Genomic DNA, 20,981 nt, shown 5'->3' on the forward strand with positions numbered 1-20,981 from the left:
ACTTATTTTTTAGAGAGAAAGGAGAAGTTAGGGAGAGAGAGGAAGGAAAGGGAGAGAGATTTGTTGTTCCACCTGTTCATGCATTCATCAATTGATTCTTGTATGTGCCCTGACCAGGGATTGAACCTGCAACCTTGACACATCAGGATGACACTCCAACCAACTAAACTATCCAGCCAGGGCCTAGGCCCATTCTTTTTGCAAACATATTTAGCACTGGCAGGTAGATTTGTAAGTTATTAATATAAATGCTGTCAAGTCGATTTGCTAAAGTGAGCAGTATGTTTTAATATAGTTATTAGTGAGTCAGCTGAATTTCTTTTAAGTGAAAGATACTCCTGCTTATTTATGAATAATATTTCTGTCTTTTGCTTTTTTTCTGAAGGTATGTCTTGAGAAACTGAATGACATTCAGTTGGCTCTTGTAATAGCAAGACTCTATGAGTCTGAATTTGATAAATCTGCAACATATAAATCTATTTTACGTAAAAAAGTTTTAGGAATTGTTTCTCCTGTTAATGAACTCAATTCATTGAACATCAATATGCATTATGATCCTTTTCTTCGGAGTATGGCATATTGGATTTTGGAAGATTATAGTAGTGCTCTGGAAACATTAATAAAGCAACCTATCAGAGAGGATGATGGTAAGCTGTACTTTTAAGATGTTAATGATTAGGAGTTTTATTAGTATTTGCTGGATTCGGAACATACTTTTTGGGTACTAAGGGTAATACAAAGCAAGTTGAAGACATAGTCTAAGACTTTATGGTTTAGTTGGGGACAAAGAATTATGTATATCATTTTTTGTTTTGGGGAGTGTTTTTTGTTTTAAGAAAAATAAATTCTTTGAATATCAAGGACTTTTGGATTTTTTTGTTTTATGAAATTGATGTATTCAACATAAATATATAAACATTTAAATATAAATGTTTTGAAGAAAATACTAATACAATATGAGTTTATCTTGGAAGTTAGCATATTAATAAATTTTATAATTTTTATAGTAAAAATGTACTTATTGTAAAGAAAATTGACATGTGGCATGATTAAAGATCTTAAGCTAGGGACAACTGTAATAGAATAACAATAAAAAATAAAAATAAAAGTGATATAGTTTAACAAAAAAAACCTAAAGCTAACTAAATTCTTGATTGTCATGAGATGAGTGATATAGAGAATTTTTTTAATGTTCCCTTTGAATCTACTTCTGCCTTTTGTTTTAGAAATCATTTCTGCTAAAGCTTTTCTAGAGGTTAGTATAAAATGGAATTCTTTATATAAAAATGATAGGATATACTTTTCAATTATTTTTCCATAGGTAGAATCAAATTGTATATGATAGCTGATATAGTAGGTGTCATATTTTGAGTACTAGTTGGAAAAGGCTCTAGTTCATAGCTTTTTGCTCAGCATCATTTAATTAGGAAGTATCATATGTCTTATTATGAGAAAACCATTACTCAGTTGTTCTAGTCTCCTAGCCATCTGATCTGTAGATTTGCAGACTGGCCTCTATATAATTAAGAGGGAAAATAAAAGGCCTTTTCTACTCAGTTATTTTATACCTAAACATATTTATGTCAAGAATGTATTTTGATTTGAGGTTAATACATGATCATTTACTTTGAGAGCCAATTAAACCTTTATTCTAGAAGAAAAATATAAAGAATATGAGTGGCTTGGACCAGGATGGTAGGAGTAGAGGCAGAGAGTAGTGGTTGGATTTGGAATATAATGTTACAGTAGGCTAGATAGGATAGGATTGGGTATGGAATATAAAGGGAATAAGAATTAAGGATAATTCCTAGGTTTTTAACTTGAGCAATGAATAATTGATATGGGGAAGACTGGGAGCAGATTTGTGGGGGTGTTGGTTTAGATAGAGAAGATTTCTCTGATAAGGTCACCTTTGAGCAGAGACCTAATTTAAATGAGCAAGTAGTCGTTATAGATAGCTAGGTAAAGAGTGGTTTAGGCCAAAGACTTACTAAATAAAAAGGCCCTGAGGGTAGAGTATATGCATATAAATGGAAATGTAATGTAGGCCTTTGGATATAGTGGTCTAGATGTACGGGGTGAACTTGAGACAAGTGGTAGAGATATGTACTTTACTACCATATAGATGAGATTTAAAGCCACGGGTTCACACAATGAGTGTCCATAGAAAAGAAGTCAAGCATTGAACTCTAGGATACACTGTATTCAAAGGTAGAGAAAATGAGGAAGATCTAGCAAAGCAGACTGGACAGGAGTGTCCTGGAAAGTAGGAGAGAAAGAACTAAGTGTGTAAGTGGATGTTTTAAATTATCTTAGATTCTTACCTGAAAATATGTAAAATCAGCATAACCTTTCTTTTCCTACTGTGTTAGAACACTTTGCTTACAAGTGTGTTTTTGTCTGTTCAGTGCTATGTATTAGTGTGGTCTGTTAATAAAGTTTTGTCAAAAGACCAGGTAGATAAATCTTAAAGAATTTTTTTTTGGCTCATAAAATGAATTTACTTTCAGATCACGTCATGTTGTCAGCCTGTAATCCTGCAGTTTTTAATTTCTACAATTATCTAAGAACACATCCTCTTTTGCTGAGACGTCATTTTGGATCATCTGATGCGTTTTCCACACATGTGAGTTTAACAGGAAAAAGTGGACTGCCAGGAACAATTAATTTAAGTGAAAGAAGATTATTTTTTACTACTGCCACTGCTCATTTAAAAGCTGGCTGCCCCATGTTGGCTTTGGAAGTATTATCAAAGATACCAAAAGTTATCAAGAAAACAAAACCTTTTTGTAAAACATCTAGTTTTCTGGACACTAGTAAAGACTGTTCTCCTACTTCTCCATTCAAAGTGGATGCAAGGGAAGATAAGTCTTCTGCTATTGATTGGTCACAGTCACTCACGAATGGTTTAGCATCTTCTTCAGAGGGTTCCTCAGAGAAGCAATCAAACTCCACTCTTTCTTTTGACTGGAGCCAGCCAAGTGTTATATTTCAGGATGATTCTTTAGAATTAAAATGGGACAGTGATAATGATGAAGAAAATGAGGATCTCCCTATTTCATTGAAAGAGCTAAAACCTTTAAAGAAAAATATAGGAGAAAAATTAGATGAAACAAGTTCTAATTACACAGACTCTCTCAGTACACTAGATGAAAATGACATTTTAAGTCCATCAGAAGATATAATTGCAATTCAATTAAAATTTAGAGCATGTTTAAAGATTCTCACAGGAGAACTTCGTACTTTATCTACTGGATATGAAATAGATGGTGGAAAATTGCGTTATCAACTGTATCACTGGCTTGAAAAAGAGGTGATAGCTCTTCAGAAGATTTGTGACTATTGTTCAGATACTGAAGAATTACAGTCTGTGTTTCATGCAAATAGAGATGAATTGGGAATAAATGAAGATATTGAAGATTTGCTTCACCAAACAGAGGTGGAACAACTGAGAGAAAATTTTCAGGAAAAAAGACAGTGGCCTTTGAAATATCAATCACTCTTAAGAATGTTTCTTAGTTACTGCATACTTCATGGATCCCATGGTGGGGGTCTTGCATCTGTGAGAATGGAATTGATTTTGCTTTTACAAGAATCTCAGCAGGTATGTAATTTATATGATAGCCAGTCAAAATAGTATATGTGTGAAAAAGTTTTTGTAATTGCTTTTTTGTTTTTAAATATTAAAATTGTTGATTTTAATGGTAGCTTTGCTTTAAGGAATACTCCTTTTTTTGTGGTGCTTCATACTGTGAATTTGTAGAGTGTACATGTATTGCAGCTTAAGGACAATTTGATATTAGACCCTATGATATGCTGAATTCATATTTCACATTCTTATATGAATGCCTTATAAGGTGATGAGCTTCTTATGATAAGAGTGTATTGTCCCATTATTTTTCAATATAATTGCTGAAATGTTGACCTCTAAATTCCCTTCTGACTATAAAAAGTCTGTTAGGCTTTTAATTTTTAGTTGCTTTGAAGTTTTTCAAAGAAACCCCTGAATTACGTAAGTAATGGATTGTAATTGTAAATGGTTGGTTAACCTTTTTTTCCTTTGTTTTTAAGGAAACATCAGAACCAGTCTTTCCTAGCCCTCTGTCAGAGCAAGTCTCAGTGCCTCTCCTCTTTGCTTGTACAGCCAGTGCCAAAACAGTAGTTGCCAATCCATTACTGCACCTCAGTAATCTAACACAGGATATTCTACATGCCATAATAAACTTTGATTCACCACCTCATCCTGATATCCAAAGCAATAAAGTAAGTATGCTTGGTTTCAGTCTTTTAATTTACCTCGTCGTCGACAGCCGTCCGTCTCGAGAGACGATGGTGTAGCTTCTTAAGAGTCTATCTGCACCGCCGAGAATGGCTGTGCAGTCCGACTCGGGAGTGACACGGTATCTGTCTCCTCCCATGTTAAATCGACATCTTGCGATGACGCTCGAGTGTCCTCTCCAGTGAAGCTGAAGCTACAGAGCCTGGGCAGGGTGATATGGAGGGTCTGCTGTTGCCCATGCAGCAGACCCCCCCTCTCTTCGCAGCTGAAGGGTCCAAGGGAAAGACGGAGTCAATACAGCTTGGCTTCAGGTGCGCCGCAGGAGTTGCCGGTGTTGACTACAACGTCAAACCGCCTTAGGGACTCCGGCTCCGGATTTTCTGTCGGGGTTTACTCCCTTAGCCTTTCCCCTGAAGAAGTATGCCGCAAGGCAGCGGAGGTTTTTTGGAATCCGAGTTTTCCTTCTCTGATTCCTACATGTATGTAGTACCTACATACTACAATAAAACTAAAACCTAAGTGCTTAAAAAAAATTTAAACATGTGATTATACATAGTGATTGATACATTTCCAAGTTCATATTTATTTGATCAAAGAAAACTTCTGGTTTTAGGCCAGGCTCATCTTGTGTTACTTGTACCTAATAGGGTACTTCAATTTTTAATCCAATGCTAGTTATTGTCTTATTTAGCAGTTTTATTAAGGTAAGAGTAATTAATTGGTGTATATGCAGATATATGAGTAATTTCTTTAGCAGTACAGTTAGCCAAAAAGCTTATTGTTTTTTAGAGATTGAAGCTATTTTGATGTAAACTTACTAATATGTATTCAAAGTTTTCTATGTTAATATGAAAAATTGCATATTTTCAGGATAATGTGAAGTGTTTTGCCCCAATCATTCCTTTAGGCGAAGCAATGATTCATGATTCCAGCTACAGCAGAGTCACATAAAGTACTTGTTAAGTGTTTGGATTGTTTAATTCACTTCAAATTTACTGGATCAGTATGAGAGTGAATCTCAAACATGTATTTTTAAGAATTTCCTCAAGTGACCGATGCAAAACTGATCATATAGTTATCTAAATTAGCCGTGTCCCCTTCCCACCCATCACCACTCCACTTTATCTGCCATTAACATCACATTTCATAGTTCATCTTTACTCTCCAAACATAATGAAATCCTTTAAAGAGTGACCAAGTTTGACTGTTTTTGTATCTCTTTTTTTCCCTCATAGTCTGTCATCTGTTTCTCTCCCACCTCACAGACTGTGCCGTCACACGCGTTCAGCTTTCTGCTTTGCCTAAAGGTGGCCTCTCCTACAGTTTTATCCTCTTGGCTAACCTCAACCCTTGTGATTTAATTTTATCACTTCTCATTCTGTACTGCTCTGTAGTATAAATGTCCACATTGCGTATTTTACATTTAGGAATTTATTTCCTTCAGATTGTGCTCACTTTGACTAAACTCTGTTCCACATTTAACTTTAATAATAAGCATGCCTCTGATGTATCAGTTAGCTTTTGATGCTTAAGAACCATGCTGAAATATTAGCAGCCTAAAATGCCATCATTTATATTGCTCATGATTCTGTGGGTTGGCTCATCAGTTCTTCTGGTTTGGGCCAACTGGGCTGATATTTGGATACTTTCATTTGTCTTTGGTCAGCTGGAAGATTGACTGGATTCTGAATGATCTAGGGTGACCTCACTTACATTTCTGATGGTCGGTAGACTGTTCGCAGGGCTGACAGAGATCTGTATCATATGTGTCTCATCTTCCAACAGGCAAGCCTAGAGCAAAGTTGGGGTTCTCTAGAGAAACAGAACGAATAAGGTGTGTGTGCGTGTGCGTGTTTTGTGTGTGTGTGTGTGTGTGTGTGTGTGTGTTTAAAGAGCTTTATTATAAGCAATTGGCTAACATGATTATGGAGGCTGAAAAGTACCAAGATCTGCAGTTGGCAAGCTGGAGACCCAGGAGAGCTGAGAACCAGGATTGCTGATAGTGTAAATTCCAGTTGAAAACCATCAGACTTGGGACCCAAAAAGAGAGCCAGTTCTAATTCAAAGACAAGAAAGACCCATGTCACAGCTCAGTGCATGTTCCTTCATACACAACCTGTTTCTTCTATTCAGGTTTCAGTTAGTTAAATGAGGCTTACTCACATCTATTAGTGTTCCAGTTTAACGTTAATCTCATCCAAAATCCCCCTAACAGATGCACCCAGAATAATGTTTGACCACATGTCTGGGCACATCAAGGGCCAGTCAAGTTGACACATGGAATTAACAATCACAGCTAGGTTATTTCACATCATGATACCAGAGTTTAAAAAGCAGCAAGAGTGGGATTTGCAAGGCCATTTGCGGACTAGGTTCATATTTACATATGACTTCTGTTGTAGCCTCTTGGTCAAAGCAGGCTATTACAAGGCCAGCCCAGATTCAATCAATAACTGGGGAAGTTATTTGATTAGAGAAGCTGAAAAATATTATGATCATTTTTGCAATCTTCCATACATGGTCTTTGCTGTTCTCATTTTACATGATGATATTCTTGATTTTAATTCATACTACATGTCTATTAATGATAGAAGTAGAAATAGTAATGAGATTTTAATCTATCATTCCTCATTTTTATATAAAAGAATGCGATACTTCATAATTAGATCAAGAACCTAGTTTTTTAATAGTCTAGTCTACTTTCTTACCTAGGTTACATTTCTCCATCCTCAGATCTACTTCTGTTATTTAGACCCTCTTCTCCAATACAAGTATTTACCTTTATTGCTGTCTTTCATACCTTCTTCTTTCTCTAAAGTTTTACTCTCTTTAAATTGTTTGTTTTCTGTAGTAACTAGAGCATGTGGTAGCATATTCTTCAATTATCCATAGGTGAACTGTCTTTTATCAGGTTGTGCTTTTTTGTATTTTGGTTGAGGAGGAAGCAGTTTGAAATAAAAGGTTTGTTTTTTAATATATGGTTCATGCACTACTGAATAGCTAACATGTGTTCCCATTTGCTCTTGAAATAGAAATTAGGTAACAGGTATGTGCTTTATAATTTCTACCAAAGGTCTCAATATCTTTTTGTCTGTAGTGAAACCTCAGAAGATGGTAGAAAGGAGTTTTAAGGAAAAAAAGGAAATAGCTTAGAAGGTTAAAATTGTTTTTTCATCTTTTTAAAAATGCTTATATTAGGTATTGAAAAAAGGTTACATTACATACTTAAAGTAATTTTGTTTTTTTTTTTTCAGGTACATGTTATGCATACTTTAGCAGCCTCACTTTCTGCTTGTATATATCAGTGCCTTTGTGGTAGTCATAACTACAGGTAAATATCTTTGTGAAATTTAAGAATGCTTGCAATAAACTGGTGAGGTTTCAGAATATGTATGCTCTTACGTTGGGAAAACTGTATACAGCAGTGCACTTTAAATGATGCAGAAAAGCATATGGCTGCAGTGTTGAGTACTTTTTTTCATCTTTGAAATTTTAACTATGCCTCTGTGGCAAATGAATCTCAAATAAACCCTCGACAGTATGACTTATTTGCAGCCTTTTATTGATCAGTGCCTAGTGCACTGAGATAAGTTCTCCTAGTGCACTAAAGTCAACCTAGTTAGAAACAAATGTGAACTGATCAATGATATATAACATGCCATAGTACTTAAATGATAAGTACTATAATGTGATGGATAATAAAAGGCTTAGAGAGCACAGAGGAGGGAGTGACTGACTTGGAACTGAAAAGAATTTACAGAGAAGTTGATTTTTTTCTTTCTTTGTTAAGGTTTCACTGTAAATCATCGAGGCTTTTTAAAAATATTATTTAATGCTCTGGCGTCTTCCTATGTCTTTCTTTAGTTCTTTGAAATTCTCGGATTTTATTTCTTAAAATATTTGTACTCTTCTATTTCCTTTCCTATTAGACAGATATTAGAACTTGTGGGCTCCTCTTATTTTTGTTTTAGCTTTCCTCTCATATGTTCCTTATCTTTCTTTTTGCTTCATTTCAAGAGAAGTCATAGCTTCATTTTCCTGACACTAATTCATTCTTCAGCAATTTCCTATCTTTTATGAAGCCTAGCTAAGTTTGTTCCAGAAATTCTATTTTTAATTTTTAAGATCTCTGTTGATTTTAATAGCCCAATTTTTATATAACCTATTGTCTTTATTTTTTGATTTTTTTAAACCTTTTTGAATATAAAGCAATTTTCTTTTTTTTTAATAATTTATTATTTATTTATTTATTTTTAGAGAGAGGGCAAAGGAGAAAGAGAGGGAGAGAAACATCACTGTGTGGTTGCTTCTCACTTGCGCCCCCAGCTGGGGACCTGACGTGCAACCTAGTCATGTGCCCTGACTGGGAATTGAACCAGCGACACTTGGCTCGCAGGCCGACGCTAAGTCCACTGAGCCACAGCAGCCAGGGGCTAAAGCACTTTTCTTAATGTTCTGCTAAATCTGCTTCCTCAGATGCAGGTCTTTCACTGAGTTTGTTGTCTCTTCCATGTAAGCCTTCCTTGGCATTAATTTTTACTGTCTGCCTGTCTTATGTGTTTGCATTTTCCAATGGGTAACCTAAGCTTAATACTTTAGTTGTGTATTCTTAAGTTTGCTTCAACTTGATTTTTTTGACCCTGGTCCTTCAAGAGTTCATTTTCATATTATTTATTGAGTGTGACTTTACTTTCATCAATGTATTTTTATCTTTCTTATCATATCCATTTACTGTAATGGGATTTGTTGTTGTTACTCTCCTGTCTTGAAACTAGAACGCAAAGCAAGAGAAACTATTTACAAATGCATCAAAATGCTATCACTAATAAAACTTGCCAATCAGAACAGGTCTAACCATTAAATGTGCTATATTTAAACATTATATTCCTTTATGTAATGTATGATATAGAAATTTCTGACAGGTTAAAAAATCTTATGGACCATTTTCTCTTACATTTCATAGTTTCAATGTCAATTTGCAAATTATTTGTTCAGTTATCTATTTAGTTTTAGATTAAAGTGACATTTTCTTAGAGAAGCTAATTCTGAATTCCCACATTATATGAAATGCTCCTGTCTTTTGCATTCATGGCACTGTATATATAGGTTTTGTCTTTAAAAACATTGTAAAAAATTATTTGTGTCTCATTTCCCCAGCAGGCTGTAAATTTCATGGGAGACATAAACCATGTTTTTTATCATTTGCCTGGAACCTGGTATATATACCTGATGTAACTTACTCTCATATAGGCTAGTCTTGCCATTAAATATCAGATTACAGTAAACCTAAAATGACTTTGTTTTCAACCAGATAACCTTGCTTTAAAGTGTGATATATAAGGTTGCTACTTGTGCTCAATAGTAATTCAGTTGTGTCATATGTACATATTCTATGTCTTTCACTAAATAAATATATTTAAAACCTATTACATGTGTTTTAATTTAGAAAATGTATATGTTTACAATTAAAGGACACTTGGTTTTAATATAGCATTAGACTATAGAGTATAATGTAGATGTAATAGCAGTATAACTAATAAACAAAATTTGTATTTAAGGTACCCTAGAAGTTAGATCTAAAACATGGAGCATTATATGTGAAATTCTTTTTAGATCATTGTATATATTATTATTTATTATATTGTTATTATTGTGGGCCATTGTAGATTATTATTTATTTAAATATTTTCTCCCTTAGTTCATTTCAAACGAACCAGTTTACCGGAATGGTGTATCAGACAGTACTGCTTCCTCATCGGCATTCTTTGAAAACAGGAAGCTTAGATGAAGCAATAACTCCCAATACATCACCAGCTCAGTGGCCAGGTATAAATGATTTATATATGTATGACTTTTTCCTAGCTTGAATTTAATCAGATGAGGAAAAAATAGGCTTGGTTGGGTTTTGCTGTATGATAATCATTGTTAAGTATTGTTAGAATTAATACCAGTTCAGTATTCCCCACTCATTACAAATTATGCATCTAATTAACTTTAATATTTCCTTCATCATTATATTAAAATAACGCAAATGTTCTGTTACATCACTTTTTTTTATCTGTCACATTTGAATTAGATTACAGATTTTCAGTGTTTCTCTAAATTGAACAAATAGCTTAGAATTCATGTATTAACTATAATAACCTCTACTAGCCTATGAATCTATAGAAGAAAATATTTTAATCCTGATACAATAAAGTTTTTTAAAAAATTAGAAAATGTAGTCAATTTCATATTTGTTAAGTTTATTGTCAATTGTATCTATGTTTGTTGTTTGTTCTAGGAATAACTTCTCTAATTCGACTTTTGAATTCTTCTGGTGAGGAAGCCCAGTCAGGGCTTACAATTTTGCTCTGTGAGATTCTCACCGCAGTGTATCTCAGTCTCTTCATCCATGGCTTGGCAACACATTCTAGTAATGAACTATTTCGGATTGTGGCACATCCTCTAAATGAAAAGATGTGGTCTGCGGTGTTTGGTGGAGGTGCACATGTTTCCAGCAAAGAACAGACACACTCAAAGTCATTACCTGGTTAGTTTTTAAATCTGTTTAATCTTTTCTTTTCTTTTTTTAAGATTGAGGCTTCATTTATTCATCTGAATGGTAACTTTGTCATGTGTAATTACATTTTAATTTATTCTCAGAAAGATCTTGATACAGACCATTTTCTTGAATCCCAAACAAATAGTTTTGTGGTGAAAATGCAGTATAAAGTTTCTGGTGCAATTTCAAACTTTTAAGGTACTGATGTACCAGTAATTAGAACTATCAAATGTAGTTTTCTTTAATCTTGCACTATTGAGATTTTTATTTGTTAAATATACCGTAACATTGGTTTTTCTTCTATCCCAAATACAGACTCTCTTCTTTCTTTGGCAGGAAGGCACTTTGCTATGCCTACCCCCCACCAAGTAGTGGTATTCTCCATGGAATGTGTGGGCTTTTCCAAAGCTCTTTCAACCATCAGTTCTTATAGCCCTCCCAGTCATTCAGGCAAGATACGAGCTTTAAAAATAGGCTTTTACAGTTCAGCTTGCTTGTGCTATTTTGAAGGGGTTGGGGTACAGTGGGCCAGTTTTGTTTTGTTTGGCACTTGTTATAGAAATTTGATAATTTATTTTAAGCAAGCCATAGTTTTGATTTAAAATAATGATTAGCATTTTAGAAAATAATCTCTGCATTTTTATTCTTCTTCTAAATTCTTTATTTTGATGTTTTCTGTCCCTTAGATTTTAACATGTTTTTAAATGTATAGAAATAAAGAAATGTCACTGCTAATCAGAGCAAATCAAACTATGGCTTGAAATGACTGAAAAAAACATTTCAAGTGAGGCTGCTTTATATTTTGCATATTATGATTCTGGCCATTGGGGTTTTGGATTTCTAAGTGTTCATAATACCATGAAAAGTAAATATTTGAAACAATTTTATCCCCTTCTTTAAACACTCTAATAGTAAAACTATATGTGTTTATTTAAAGATTAAAACACTGAGCTTTCTTGTCCTGAAAAGAATCTTCATGATGTTTTCTGCCTTTCTTTAAGCTTTCTTTTTGTAATTTATTAGCCCATATGTGATAATCTCGCTTTTAAAATTATTAAAAATATTCTGATTTCTATAACATCTCTTTTCTAATTTTTAATGAGTAATTTTCTGTGCTTTATTTTTAAATAACTTCAAAGTCTAACAATTAAACTTATAGCTCTATTAAGATTAGTCTTAAATAATCAGTAAATTAATTTTTTCCCTGTTTGTAGTGTGTTCTAAGAGAAAAGCATTTGTTAAGACTGACTGATCTTATTAATGTGGAATGTTAAAAAGGGATAAATTCTTGTTATGGAATATTCACATACCTGTAAAAATTAAAAATACATTCTTAATGGCTAGTTAGTAGGTCTCAGTTCCAGCCAGTTTTGCTGAACACAGATATATAAAGAACCAGACTCAAGGTCCAGGGTGTTCTTTGTTTAACCACTCAGATTTAGTTGTTTCTAGACAGAAATACCGTTACATAAATTATTTTTCAAGTATGCCCTATCATGAGTACTGTCATAAACCTTATCTCCCCACTTTTTGAATCCTAAATAAAGTGATCATAAATTACCTGCACCTATATGTTTTAACCTTTTGGATTGGGACATGGTAGCCAAATAATACAGAATATTTAATATGTGGTTCACTTAGTGGTTGAGCTAGTTGTAGCCACATCTGGGTTATGTGATGCTCATCTGTTTTTGAGAACCCAGAAACTATTCTGAATACAAACAATAACCAGAGGTTTACAGAAGACATGAATTATATGATTCATCAGTTTGCTAACCAGAAAATAAGGGTACATTCACTGAATGGTGAAGCCAAAGGTCTGATAGTTACAAAGTTGATCTAGTTTGAGAAAGAGCAGAGAGAGAGAGAGAGAGAGAAGAAGGAAAAGGAGAAGAGAGGGGAAAGGGAGGGGAGAAGGGAGAGAGAAACTGAGAAAAAGAAAGAGAAACAGGAAAAAAAAGAAGTGAAGACAGTAGATAGTGAAGGCAGCAATAGTAATTACAAGCAGCAGTCCAGAAGCAGATCAGCTGACAGTTGGAGAGAGAAAATCTGAGAACAGAAAGTCAGCTGAGACAAAAAACAAGTAAGAGTGACTTTCAATATCAGACAGAGTTCTGAAATCTCAGTTTTTGAACGCAGTATAATGTTATTCTGAAAGCTCACCAACTAAAGCAGCATAGCAGCCTGATAAATTTTAGGTTGTAAATAAGCAGCCCTGCATGTTTGTATTACTGCTAATCGTAACTATAATGTCCCAAGAATGTAATTGCACATATATTTAGCATACATTGTTGACCAAGGGTATAAAATAATGTTTTAGAAAGGTTGATCTGAATATAGTCAACATTAACACACATTTTTTAGGTTTTACTATTTAAATTTGGCCAAAGGAAAACTGACAAGTCTAGAGTATTTCATTTTTATGACAACCTAATCAATGTCAAAGTATTGTAAATTGAAGATGAAATACATGCGTGGAACCCCTAAAAAGCTGTCTTTTAGAAAGTGTTGTCATCAGTATAGTACTCTGAGAAGAACTTAAAGTCACCGTTTCTTTGTTCTGGTAAAAATTCTCATTTTAATTTTCTTTGAAATAATGGTCTCATGAACTAAATTATGCTTCTCTATTATGTAGTCAATGTGCTAATTCTTTTAATGACATAAACTTTAACTATAACTTAAGCTTTGCAATATAAGAAAATGATAGATGATTTTTATTAGATGTTAGTTTGGCAGGTTAATGTACATAAATCAATACTTTATTTTTAAATTAAAGTTAATTTGCATTGTGAACTCTCCATTAAATGTAAATGAAGGATTTGTTATTTTCTAATTAATTAAAACTATAGTGTAGGTAAATGTTCATGGAATTCTGAATTATTTTATTATTATGATTAATTTTTAAAGACCATCAACTAAACAATAGGAATTTTCAGAAAAATAACCTCTTTTCTGGTAACAGTTAGAAATCCATACTTTTGCTTTTAGTTGCATATTACATAGCAAATTAAAATATTTCAAGAGTTTTTATTGTATCTTGTGTTAATATTTACAGTTATAAGAACTGTGAATTTTTTATCTTGCTAAACTTACAGTAATGATTTTTTATGTCTCCAAATTGAGAATGAAATATAAAATGAATATTTGCGGTAAGCATGTCATTTTTTTTATTATGTTAATTCTAATGATGTTCTAGACATTTTAAAGTATATTTTTGACATTTGATGATTTATGTTAAATACAGGTCAGAAAATTCAGATGTTTTTCTTTTTCCCAAAAACTTGTATAAAATAAAAGTTCTGTATTCAGTAGTTAATGATTATACATATTGTTGCTATTTTTCCTTAGCAAATTAGCAACCTTCCTTAACCAGAAAAAGACATCAACATATTTAAATATAAAACAAAATCAACTATTTAAAATACAGTGATTCCTCAGTCATCACAGGTATTACATTCTAGACATCCCGTGATAATGAAAATCCGCGAAGTAGGAACCTTACATTCATTTTAGTATTTACTGTACAGTACTGCAAATTCCTGCGATATAGCAAAAAATCCACAATGAATAATTAAATATATTTTTTAAATCCCGCGATACAATGAGGCCACAATAAGTAAACTGCAATATAGAGAGGGACTACTGTATAGTTGAATATGCCAAACACTTAATTGTCTGCTCTTCTGCAAAATAACTAGTTTACTGGAAAAGGGAATACATTTTTTTGTTAGAATCCTTGGACATACTTTTCATTGAGGACCATATCAAATAAATTTTAATGTTAAAAAGCACTATATTCATTTTATAACTACTGGGGAAGGCAAATTCTTAGATAATCAGGGCAGAGAAAGCATAGAAGATAAAAGAAACGCTAAGAAATGCACATGTGTAAAAGTTACAGATAAATACCCTTTTACAAAACACCTCAGCTCTTGCCTAGACTCCATCACTGCTACTGAGCCTAAGCATGTGATCTCTATGTCCAACGCCATTTTCTAATATATCTGGCAGTGCTAAATGCTGCAACAAAATAGCTTTAATCCATTTTCTTTATTATAAATATTTTGTGGTCAAAAACACATAAATATACTATCTTAACCGTTTGTATATATTACAGTAGTGATAAGTACATTCACATTGCTGTGAAACAAATCTCTAGAACTTCTGTTATTTTACAAATTTGAAACTTATCCCCATTATGCAACTTCCCCTTTCCCCTTCCCCCATCCCCTGGTCACCACCGTTCTACTTTCTGTTTCCATGAATTTGACTACTTTAGATACCTTGTATAAGGGAGTCTTAAGTATTTTTTTGTGACTGCCTTTCACCTCACATAATGTCCTCAAGGTTGTAACATGTGACAGGATTTCCTTCCTTTTTACACCTGAATAATATTTCATTGTGTGTGTGGGTATGTATGTATGTGTATGTGTATATATCTGTATATCTATATAGATATAGATAAATAAATATATCAAGTTTTTAGTAAGTCTGTTGAGCTTGAGCTGAAATTTTATATGCTATGGCCAGTAGGGTGATTGCAAAGTAGTACTCTAGGGCAGTTACCTATCCATGAAACCTGTTTGAGCAAAACACCAATATGTGTATCTTTTTTAAAATAAATAATGTGGAACTTCGGGCCATGATGGAGGTGTAAATACACACACTGTGTCTCGTCAAAACTAAGAAGAAATTTACAACCACGTCAAAACTAAAAAAAAAAACAAAAAACAAAAAAAACAGAAAATCCAAAACACCAAAACTATAGCGAAGTTCAGCAAAGAAATAAAGAAGAAATAATCAACCAAAAAGGTAGGAGGGATGGAACCTGGATGGAGAGAAAGAGGAGCGGATCAGCAGCTACAGGGGTGATGCTTGGCGGCAGCGTGGCTAGAGGCTGCCCAGCTCACGGGAGAGCAGCGGGCGGGCATGGCAAGCAGCAGCGCTGATGAAAAACACAGTCATACCATTTAAACCAGAGAAACGATCCCAGCCCCAAACTAGACCACGTAGCTTGCAGTTCCAGAGCCTGGGAAAATAGAGCCGAATTGCTTCTGACTGTGAAAGCAATTGGGGGCTGGGGAGGAGGAAGAAGCTACTGGTCTCGAAAAGGAGTCAGCTTGCTTTGTACAGGAAGGGGAAGAAGTGCCTGGAAAAGCAGCGGCAGCCGGCACTGTTCCCTCAGACCCCTCCCCGACATACAGTGCCAAAATGCGGTGAAACGGTCGCCAGCACTAAGGAATACCTAAGGCTCTGCCGCCTATAATGTAAGAGATGTGACAGCCCCATCCAAATCACAGAGGCAAACACTGAAAATTGCCATGATGAAGTGACAGAGAACGGGGCATATCAAGGTCCCAGTGACACAAGTAAGCAACCAGCAGTTAGCACACCTAACAGACCAGGAGATAGACAACTTAACAAATGCACAGTTTAAGACATTCATGATTAAGATGCTCATAGATTTGACAGCAAAGATTAAACAGGGTGGGGAAGAAATGAAGGCTATCCTGGCTGAAATGAAGGAAAATCCATACAAAACAAGTGGTGAAGGAAAGGAAACCAGGGTTCAAATCAGCAAATTGGAACATAAGGAAGAAACAGCCAACCAGAACAGAAGGAGGAAATGAGAATTTTAAAAAATGAGGAGAGGCTTAGACACCTCTGGGACAGCTATAAACGTGCCAATTTCCAAATCATAGGTGTGCCAGAAGGAGAAGAGAGAGCAAGGAATTGAAAAATTATATGAAAAAATAATGAAAACTTCCCTAATTTGGGGAAGGAAATGGATATACGGGTCCAGGATGCACAGAGAGTCCCCAAACAAACTAGGCCCAGGGAGGACCAAACCAAGACACATCATAATCAGAATGCCAAAGGTTAAGGCTAAAGAGAGAATCTTAAAAGCAGCAAGAGAGAAGAGGAGAAATACCTACAAAGGGATACCTATGAGACTGTCAGCTGATTTCTCAAAAGAAACTTTGCAGGCAAGAAGGGACTGGCAAGAAATATTCAAAGTGATGAGAAGCAAGGACCTACAACCAAGATTACTGTATCCAGTAAAGCTGTCGTTCAGAATAGAAGGGTAGATAAAATGCTTCCCAGAAAAGATAAAGCTGAAGGAATTCATTATCACCAGGCCATTCTTATATGAAATGTTAAAGGGACTTATTTAAGAAAAAGATAAAAACTATGAACATTAAAATGAAAACAGTATCACAGCTATCAACAACAGGAGCTAGGGAATGGAAACAAAGGCAAACTAAGCAGGCAACTGGAGTGGGAATAGAATCATAGGTATGGGGAGCATATGGGGGGAGGTCAGCTGGGAGGAGGAAGTGGGGAGAGGGAGGGAAATGGTGCAGGAATTAAGAAGCATAGGAGGAGAGTGGGGAATGGACAGTGGGATGTTGAGAAGAGCTTTATGCATGACCCATGGACGTGCACTGGGGAGGGGGACTACTAGAGGGAGGGGGTTTGCTGGGTGGAGGAGAGCAAAGGGGTAAGGAATTGGGACAACTTTAACAGCATAATCAATAAAACATAACTAAAAAATAAATAAATAATGTGTACCATTGATGGTGCAGGTATTAAACATTGACAGTTTTTCTTTTCTTCCCTTTTCCCTACCCTTTTCTCTCTCCCTGCCCTTTTCCCTCTTCCTTCCCCTTGTGCCTTCCCCTTTCCCTCCACCCCTTTCCCTTTCTTCTCTATTGCTCCTCTGTTCTTTTCTCTCTCCCCTTCTCACCCCTTTTCTCCTCTTCTTTTCCTCCTTACCCCTTCTATTTATTAAAAAATAAGTCTAAATAGAAATTGTAATATTTTCCTTCCATATTTCAATGAGTCATTTTGAACACCATTGGAGACTACCTTGCTCTGATTTGGAGACAGATCACTACTTCCTATTAAGATTTCCATCAGTTCATTTGTATAGGTATTTGTGAAGTAAGTGCAAGGTACTGTGTGAAGTAATGATCCTAGGCAGACCTTGAGAGTCAAACAGTCTTTGTAAAATCTGGATAATGTCATCTGCCAGAGTTTATTTTATTATCTTTTTTCTTTGAGAATTAAGAAATACCTTAAATTCACTGCTTATTTAATCTCTTGATTTTATCTTTTCCTTTTAAGAATCTTTGAAGTTTACTTGTAATATCATGTTTTACATATAATTTTGAGAATTTGTTTTATACTTATTTTGTGTTCACATACATTTGTAGTTCTCACACCCCTAATGAAAAGATGTTTGAGAATGAATACATTCTTCTTAGGAGACCTCTTAGACTGAATTACCTTGCTGAAGGAAAGAAGTAGATTTGAAATCTATTTTATCTTAAGCTTACATGACTTTTATCTTCTCCATCTGTTGCTTTCATTATAAAATGTTTTAAATAATCAGTTATTTACCTACACACCCCCCAAAAAGAATAAAATTTGGAGCTAAAATTGAAGGCCCAGGACATATGCCTCCTGAAGTTTTGTGCACAGTCTGGCATACTCATGACTAGCTCAGTGGATAAGGGTGCCTTAGATTGAGAAGTGGAGAATGAGATGGTTCTGCTTGTTACTTTGTGGTCATTTTTTTTTTTTTTCTTAATTCTCACCTGAGGATATGTTGATTAATTTGAGAGAGCGAGGAAGGAAGAGAGAGAGACATGGTTATAAGAGAGAACTATTGATCGATTGCCTCTTATACGTATGTTATGTGCCTTGATGGGGTATTGAACAGCAACCTAGGTATGTGCCCTGACAGGGATCTAATGCACAGCCTTTTGTTGTACAAGACGATGCTCCATCCAACTGAGCCACCTGGCCAGGGCTGTTGTGTCTGGTTTAAAATAGTTCAGAATATAAATTTTTTGTTTTAATCATTTTTTTAATCCTCATCTTAGGATATATTTATTGATTTGAGAAAGAGAGAGAGAGGAACATCGATGTGAGAAACATCAATCAGTTGCCTCCTGTATGCAACCCTCTCGTCGTCGGCAGCCGTCCGTCTCGAGAGACGATGGTGTAGCTTCTTAAGAGTCTATCTGCACCGCCGAGAATGGCTGTGCAGTCCGACTCGGGAGTGACACGGTATCTGTCTCCTCCCATGTTGAATCGACATCTTGCGATGACGCTGAAGCTACAGAGCCTGGACAGGGTGATATGGAGGGTCTGCTGTTGCCCATGCAGCAGACCCCCCCTCTCTTCGCAGCTGAAGGGTCCAAGGGAAAGACGGAGTCAATACAGCTTGGCTTCAGGTGCGCCGCAGGAGTTGCCGGTGTTGACTACAACGTCAAACCGCCTTAGGGACTCCGGCTCCGGATTTTCTGTCAGGGTTTACTCCCTTAGCCTTTCCCCTGAAGAGGTATGCCGCAAGGCAGCGGAGGTTTTTTGGAGTCAGAGTTTTCCTTCTCTGATGTGCCCTGACTGGAAGATCGAACCAGCGACACTTAGCTCGCAGGCCGACGCTCAATCCACTGAGCTAAACCAGCCAGGGCCTGTATGCAACCCTATGGGGGAGCAAACTCACAATCTAGGTTATGTGCCCTGATCTGAGATTGAACAAGCAACTTTTTGGTTTAAGGGACCATGCTTCAACCACCTGAGCCACCTGGCCAGGGCTGTTGTGCCTGATTTAAAACGATAAACCTAAAATAATAAGTGTTAGCCCTGGCTTCTATGGCTCAGTGGATTGAGCGTCGGCCTGTGAGCCAAGTGTTGCTGGTTCGATTCCCAGTCAGGGCACATGACTAGGTTGCACGTCAGGTCCCCAGTTGGGGGCGCGAGTGAGAGGCAACCACACAGTGATGTTTCTCTCCCTCTCTTTCTCCTTTCCCCTCTCTCTAAAAATAAATAAATAAACAATTTTTAAAAAACCATGTTAACTAGCCTTTCTATTCTTATGTTTTAATTTTAATGAAAGCAATCTAAGTGTGTGGTAACAAATCCAGCAATACAGAAGAACTTAATGATAAAAACAGCATTGTCTTTCTCACTCCTTTGTTACTCCTATGTCCTTTCCTTATATGTAGCCTCAACAAGTCTCTGTTTCCATTTTGAATTCTTTGGGGTGTTAGTTCCTTAATTCTAAGAATACCACTTCAGAATATGCTGGGAATGGGGACATGGCTTCTCACAGGGGAACGAAGGTATATCTGTATGCTCAGTCTACAATCTTGACATGAAAGCCCACTTTTAAAAAATACATTCTATGAATCCCAAGCAGCTAAGAAATTTATTTTTAATTCATGTCAATGTATAATTCTGTCCTTTTCCCATATATACCTCACTTTTTTTACCTACTTTCTTACCTATTCATGCTCCTTATAATTCATAAGTTCTATATCTCAAGTTCTTTTTCATTTCTCCCTAATTCTGATTTTTTTCTTCTATTACTAGTAGACATTTACCCTCATTAATAATGGAACAATAAAATCAGTTTTTACCCAAGGAGTGGCAGAAGTTTCTGATGTTTAATTATTAGCATTTCCAAAAACAAGCAGTGAGTACCCAATGACTAAACAGTCTCTATTGCTGCCCCTAAGCTTCATGACCACTCTAACTCAACGTGATGTAAGCATAAAATTATCTTAGGTCTTGTGGCAATTTAAGGGAGAAGAGGCAGCATCAACCCTAATGACAAGTTACATATCGTTTGTTAGCTGGGAGGCATCACTCAGGTCCTTTGATTTATAGCATTCCAAGTAATATAGCAGTAAGTACTGGGCACCTGTTTGCCATTTTTTCCCTGTTGTCCTTGTTTATCCATAGTGTTTTTATAAGTAAGTTTACACTCCTGGCATTGGGTCTGTAATTTTAAATATTTCCAAGTGTGGTTAATCTCTTATTTTCATGTCATGTATCTGGGTTCACAGACTATACTTTCAGATGATTTCTTACTTTAAAAACCCTCTGATGTTTTGCTTTTAAAAACTACATTTTTAGGATACAGCAATATTGACAAATTATTAATTTAGCATTGTTTGCAAGTTTTATTTTTCAGAGATCCCCAGGCTTTTATGAAACCTAATACAGTGATCGCTCACTTATGGCAGGTATTACGTTCTAGACCCCACACCTCCGCGATAGGTGAAATTCTGCAAAGTAGGAACTTTACATTCATTTTAGTATTTACTGTACAGTACGGCAAAATCCCATGATTAAGTGAAAAAT

General features: G+C 35.4%; 1 protein-coding gene across 3 annotated transcripts in view; it reads left to right on the forward strand.

Moving 5' to 3' along the window:
- DMXL1 (Dmx like 1) overlaps positions 1-20,981 on the forward strand; it is a 160,886-nt gene that overhangs the window by 74,159 nt on the left and 65,746 nt on the right. For 2 of the 3 annotated variants that reach the window (XM_090276614.1, XM_090276615.1), the window contains exons 23-28: positions 386-647; positions 2,511-3,604; positions 4,072-4,263; positions 7,534-7,610; positions 9,978-10,105; positions 10,563-10,811. In XM_090276614.1, the coding sequence (XP_090132740.1) occupies positions 386-647; positions 2,511-3,604; positions 4,072-4,263; positions 7,534-7,610; positions 9,978-10,105; positions 10,563-10,811 (2,002 nt within the window). Of the gene's footprint in view, positions 1-385; positions 648-2,510; positions 3,605-4,071; positions 4,264-7,533; positions 7,611-9,977; positions 10,106-10,562; positions 10,812-11,159; positions 11,274-20,981 lie in introns of all 3 variants that reach the window. The other variant, XM_090276612.1, reaches the window with a different exon arrangement.

Source organism: Furipterus horrens, unplaced genomic scaffold (assembly GCF_987537825.1).
Source record: "Furipterus horrens unplaced genomic scaffold, mFurHor1.1.pri manual_scaffold_5, whole genome shotgun sequence".
Lineage (NCBI taxonomy): Eukaryota > Metazoa > Chordata > Mammalia > Chiroptera > Furipteridae > Furipterus > Furipterus horrens.